Genomic DNA, 6,872 nt, shown 5'->3' on the forward strand with positions numbered 1-6,872 from the left:
AATTAACGGCAGGAGCTGAGCTCTGCTAGAGTAAAAAAGTGACCACTTCTGAGGTCAAGAGGTCAAGGAAAACTGCACAGGCACAGAAAGACTCCTTGGAGCTCCAAAAGAAGGTGGCACCACCTCATAACAGATGATGCCAAGCATCCCACAAAGCTCTGTGCTGGAATCCATCTTGGCAAAAAGATGCACATGCATCTTTCAGGAGTGTCCTAAAACAGTTCTGATGTGGGAAAAAGAGTGAGATATCTGGCCAAAGATAAACGCAGACCCAGAAGAACTGCCCCATATGGATGATTTAACCACCTCTTCACTGCACTCCTCATCTTCCTCCTCATTAGGGAGGATGCCCTTCTGTCTCCTGCTTTGGCAGGCAGATTCTTTACCACTGCACCACCTGGGAAGCCTATTAATGGGGACTGATGGATAAAGGAGGCCTTTTTTTGCTTCACACTATGTTGTCTTTGGAAAAGTCACCCCTTATACATCCTTAAGTGCCAACAGTAATTAGCTGCACCAGTCCCAAATGCTTTAGTCAAAGAGTTGAAGTCCTTTAGGAAAGAAGCCTCTTAGGATACTAGCAACATAGTCTGGAGATAATGCAGTTAGAAATAAGCCATTGTCCTGGGTTTTTTGATGGCTTCAGAGATGAGATTAATATTGTAAAGCAAATTTTCTGACTTGTGTTGTATCAACTCACATGGCCAACTGCAAGCTATTATATCTCAGCCCATCACTATTCCAAATGACACAGTAGCAAGTAACTTTCTCCAGCTTGTTGAAAATTCTATGGCCTCATTTTCCCTAGAATTCTGATTCTAGAGGACAAAAATGACAAATTTCAGAAAACAGGAGTCTTTCCTTTGCAAAATGATAAAGAAAAAACAAGAGAAAAGACAAGAAAAAATGAAGAAAGGAAAAATCTAAGACGCCCATGGGAACCAAACACTTCCAGGATTCTGTATTGTCTGTACTGTTTGTCTTCACAGAACATGCCAACTTCCTTAATATAACAAAGACTGAGCTACAGTGTCCCAGGAGGTTTGTGTTCAGCTCCTCCTGCAGTCCCAGGCACTGTGTCACTCAGAGCACAGAAGTACTTGGCCGAGTCTTTCCAATGAGCTGGTACTTTCCTCAGGTGGAAGGACTTCTCATTCTTCCGAAATTCAGCCTCAAAACCTTTGATGTCTGACACAAGATTGTCTCCAGACACATACTTCAGGAGAAACTGGAGTCCTTGGTTGGGGTACTGCACGTACCAGAAGAGGTATGGTGAAACAGAAGATGAGTAATTGCACTTCAGCTCCAGACGGGCTCCTTCAGAGACAATGATGTGGTCATCAGGCTGGGTCACTGACTGGGCTCCAGCTCCTGCTGAAACATCAATGCTGAATCAGTGAACTCAGCTAAACCAAAAAGTCTTTATTCAACATGGAGCTATATTCCATGTGTGGACAAAGGAGTAAAATGGAATAGTACTCACTCAGAAACAGAAGCATCTCAAGCATCAGGGTGAACACCAAGATCATAGTGGAGCAGTGAAGAGGCAGTGAGCACCTTTCTAACAAGTTCCCCACAAATAAGTCTGAAGACTGGCTGACTTGAACCCAGGTTTCTCTGAAGTTAAGAATGACAAAGGATTTATATTTCTTCTGATGGAGATTGTAGGGAGGTTGTTAGGAAGAGAAGCTGTCTTAACAAAATGCCTACCTCTGGTGTCTGAGATGCTTTACATCTCACTGTGTAAAAAATGGTCAGAATATCTCTTTAAACCATAGGGAAGGAAGGTTTTTGTGAGGTGCTTCTATCTTTTACAGAAAAGCAATTTCCAATTTAGGCAGCAGTGCCCTCCAGAGGCCAAATAGAGAACTACGGAGAAGTTCACTGTTTTCATTAACATGCTCCACCGTTTTACTGCCTTTCTGTGGTTGAATTTCAAAGCGTTATGATTATGTACAGAACAGGATTTATATGTTGTCAGCCTTGAACTGTATTAAATTTGGCTTTTTAAAAGAACAAAATTGTAAGTTAAAAATTCCCTGAGTTACTGTATAGCACAGAGAACTATATTCGATATCCAAGGGTAAACCATAATAGAAAAGAAAATTTTTAAAAAAAGCCTGTATTTGTATAACTGAGTCACTTTGCTCTACAGAAGAAATTAGCATAACATTGTCAATCAGCTATACTTCAACTTTTAAGTGTTGGATACAAAATAATTTTTAGAATGAAACATAAAATCACAATGTTACAATTTTTTAGTTTCCAGATTTAACTATGAGCCAGAAGGAAATAATCCAATGTATTTCAACTACAGAAAGAGAAGAGCCATTAATCCAGAAGCCTTCACTAATAAAGGTGAAATTGAGACATTCTCAGATGAAGAAAAACTAAGAAAATTGGTCACCAGAAGACCTATCCTAAAATAATGTCTAAAGGAAGCTCTATAAACAGAAATAAAATTATAAAGGAAGGAGTCTTGAAACAGCAAGAAGGAATAAAGAATACAATAAGCAAAAATATGGATAAATACAATAGACTTTTCCTCTTGAATTTCCTCAATTATATTTGGTGGAGATATATTATACCATATTATATATGGTATATAATAATAGAATATAATTATATATCTGGAAAAATTATAACACTGTTTAATGAGGCTCTAAACACACATGCAGGAAATACTAAAGCAAATTATTTTATGAATAGGTGAGAATAAATTGGTGTAAAGGGAGGCAATATTTATACACTTCATTCAAATAGGTAAAATAATATTACCAATAGACTGTGTTATGTATAATGTAATAACTGGAGCAACCATATAAAAACAGCTATGCAATAAGATACATCTAAACATTATAGGAGCTTCTCTTGTGACTCAGACTGTAAAAGAATCTTCCTACAATGTGGGAAACACCGGTTCAGTCCCTGGGTGGACAAGATGCCCTGGGGAAGAGAATGGCTACCCACTCCAGTATTCTTGTTTGGAAAATTCCATGGTAGGCTACAGTCCATGAGGTCACAAAGAGTCAGACACAACTGAGCAACTAACACACACACACACACACACACACAAACACTGCAGATAAATTGAAGTATAATCCTAGAAAATGTTGAATAACTCCCAGGAGATTAGAGGGAAAAATACAGGGGACAAAAAAAAAGTGAAAACAAAAACATCAAATAAAATGGAAGGCTAAGCCCTAAAATATCAAGATATTAAAAACAAGCGATCTACACACAAAAACTAACACACAGAAGTTGATCTGAACACAGAAGTGACAAAACAGTTCAGACAAAAAGTGGATTAAGAAACATGGCCCAACTATAACTGTCTGAAAGAAATTCATTTCAAATAAGACATAGTCATCTTGAAAGTAAAAGGATGGAAAAAGATGTATTATGCAAACATTAATCAAAGGAAGTATAATGGCTATATTAATATCAGATAAAGTAGACAGACTCCTGAATAAAGAAAATTACCAGAGACAGAGAAATATTATCTACCGATGAAGAGGATAATTTACTGAGAAGACATAGCAATCCTAAATGTATATTACCAACTAACAGAGCTGAAAGATAAGTGGAACAAAAATTAAAACTAGAGATCGATCTAAGATGGCGACTGTGGAACCGGAAACCACCCCTACTCCGAATCCCCCACCTACAGAAGAAGAGAAAACAGAATCTAATCAGGAGGTTGCTAACCCAGAACACTATATTAAACACCCTTTACAGAACAGATGGGCACTCTGGTTTTTTAAAAATGATAAAAGCAAAACTTGGCAAGCAAACCTTCGATTGATCTCTAAGTTTGATACTGTTGAAGATTTTTGGGCTCTGTACAACCATATCCAGTTGTCTAGTAATTTAATGCCTGGCTGTGACTACTCACTTTTTAAGGATGGTATTGAGCCTATGTGGGAAGATGAGAAAAACAAACGAGGAGGACGATGGCTAATTACATTGAACAAACAGCAGAGACGAAGTGACCTCGATCGTTTTTGGCTAGAGACACTGCTGTGCCTTATTGGAGAATCTTTTGATGACTACAGTGATGATGTATGTGGAGCTGTTGTTAATGTTAGAGCTAAAGGTGATAAAATAGCAATATGGACTACTGAATGTGAAAACAGAGAAGCTGTTACACATATAGGGAGGGTATACAAGGAAAGGTTAGGACTTCCTCCAAAGATAGTGATTGGTTATCAGTCCCATGCAGACACAGCTACTAAGAGCGGCTCCACCACTAAAAATAGGTTTGTTGTTTAAGAAGACACCTTCTGAGTATTCTCATAGGAGACTGCGTCAAGCAATCGAGATTTGGGAGCTGAACCAAAGCCTCTTCAAAAGCAGAGTGGACTGCATTTAAATTTGATTTCCATCTAAATGTTGCTAAGATATAAGAGAAGTCTCATTCGCCTTTGTCTTGTACTTCTGTGTTCATATTTTCTTTTTTTTTTTTGGCTAGAGTGTCCATTATCCCAATCAAAGAATTACAGTACACATCATCCCCAGGATCCATAAATGTATTCCTGGCCCACTCTGTAATAGCTTAATAGAAATAACCATTACAAACACATTTGGCCCATCTACAATATTAAAAAAAAAAAAGAACTTGCATTTCTATACCTTACAAGAGAATGATTTTGTTTACGTTCCATTGTACGCAGGAGCATATTTTGCTGGTTTGAAAGAGTATGATGCATACAGTTTTCTGGCAATTTTGTTTGTTTCTTTTTGCAGCATTATTTGTGCTGTACTCTTGCTGATGGCTGCTAGATTTTAATTTATTTGTTTCCCTACTTGATAACATTAGTGATTCTGATTTCAGTTTTTCATTTGTTTTGCTTTAGTTTTTCTTTCTCATGTAACATTGGTGAAGGATCCAGGAATATGACACAAAGGTGGAATAAACATTAATTTTGTGCAAAAAAAAAAAAAAAATTAAAACTAAAAAGAAAAGAGACAAATCTAGAAGTATAGTTAAATACTTCAATATTCCTCTCTCAACAACTGGTAGAATAACTTGCCAGAAAATCAGCAGATATATAGAAGAACTCAATAACACCATTAACCAGTAGGATTTAATAGTCAGCTATACAACACTCCACCCAACCAGGGCAGAATATACTTCTTTTCAAGTGTCCATGGAATATATACTGGGTAAGTCCAAATCTTGGGACCTAAAAAACTCAACAAATCCAATGTAAAAGAACTGAAATATAAAGAGTATGTTCTCCAACCACAATGAAATAATAGTATAAATAAATAACAGAAAGATACAGGAAAATTCCCAAACATTTGGCAACCAAAAAATACACTTCTTAATAATCTATGGGTCATAGAGAATGTCTCAAGGAAAATCATTGAATTTCCCATGAATTGAATAAAAATGAAAATACAACATACCAAAATTGGGGGGGGGACACAGCCAAAGAAGTATTGAGAGTGAAATTTTAGCACAACATGCAAATATTAAAAAAGAATAAAATCTCAGATAGATTATCTAAGCTTCTACCTGAAGAAACTAGACAAGAAAAAGATAAATTACTCCAAAACAAGCATAAGAAAATCATAAAGATAAAAGGAGAAATCAATGAAATTTAAAAGAGATAAACAATAGAGAAAACCAATGAAACAAAGAGTTGGTTCTTTAAGAGGATCAGTAAAACTGACAAACTTCTAGCAAAACAGACAGGTGTAGGGGGGTGGGAAGAACAGGGACAATGTCAGCAGGCTAATTAGCAGTATGGCATCCTATGTGATTGGTTAAGGATGAACATTTGCCTTTCTCCAGTTGATCCTGGGCTTCCCTCATAGCTCAGTTGGTAAAGAATCCACCTGCAACGCAGGAGACCCTGGTTCAATTCCTGGGTAGGGAAGATCCACTGGAGAAGAAATAGGCTACCCAGTATTCTTGGGCTTCCCTTGCGGCTTCCCTTGGGCTTCCCTTGTGGCTCAGCTGGTAAAGAATCCACCTGAAATGCTGGAGACCTGGGTTTGATCCCTGGGTTGAAAAGATCCCCTGGAGAATTGGAAGGCTACCCATTTCAGTATTCTGGCCTGGAGAATTCCATGGACTGTATAGTCCATGGGGTTGCAAAGAGTTGGACATGACTGAGAGACTTTCATTAACTAACACTAGCAGTTGGTCCTGAGTTGAATGATCTTCCAAAGTATTATGCTAAGTAAAATAAACAATGCAAAAATGCCATGTATTGTATGATTCCATTTGCATGAAATACATAAGATAAGTAAATACATGGTCAGAAAGCAGGTTGGTGGCTTCCAGGGACATGTGCATGGGGAGCATGGTGAGTGACCGTTTCATGGGTGTGTGGTTTCCTTTTGGGGTGATGACAAGGTTTCAAATCTAGATAGGGTAGTGATTGTACCATGTTGTGAATATACTAGATGCACACTTAGTTGCTCATTTAAAAGAGTGAACTGTGTGAAATGTTACTTAATCTCAACAAAACTATTTTTTTAACTCTTTATTTTATATTAGAGAATAGCTGATTAACAATGTTGTGTTATTTTCAGGTGTACATCAAAGTGATTCCATTATACATATACATGTGTCTATTCTTTTCCAAATTCTTTTCCCATTTAGATTGTAACACTATTATTTAAATTGAAGTTGATGAAAATCTAATGATCAAAGAATTCACAATATAATTTTAGATCATTTTATCAGATTTTTTAAAACTATTTATTTTAATTGGAGAATAATTACTTTACAATATTTTGATGGTTTTTGCGGTACATCAACATGAATCGGCCACAGGTATACCTGTGTCCCACCATCCTGAACACCCTTCCCACCTCCCCTGCCACCCTATCCCTCCGGGTTGTCCCAGAGCTTGGGC

At 37.3% G+C, this 6,872-nt stretch overlaps 1 protein-coding gene across 1 annotated transcript; it reads left to right on the forward strand.

Annotated features, from left to right (window-relative positions):
- Positions 1 to 3,604: 3,604 nt before the first annotated feature.
- Positions 3,605 to 4,947, forward strand: LOC145512641 (eukaryotic translation initiation factor 4E). The gene has a single exon (XM_081506901.1). The coding sequence runs from the start codon at positions 3,619 to 3,621 to the stop codon at positions 4,270 to 4,272; it is 654 nt and encodes a 217-aa protein (XP_081363027.1). The 5' UTR covers positions 3,605 to 3,618; the 3' UTR covers positions 4,273 to 4,947.
- Positions 4,948 to 6,872: the final 1,925 nt, after the last annotated feature.

This window comes from Giraffa tippelskirchi, chromosome 7, assembly GCF_054371585.1.
Source record: "Giraffa tippelskirchi isolate mGirTip1 chromosome 7, T2T-mGirTip1v1.2.pri, whole genome shotgun sequence".
Lineage (NCBI taxonomy): Eukaryota > Metazoa > Chordata > Mammalia > Artiodactyla > Giraffidae > Giraffa > Giraffa tippelskirchi.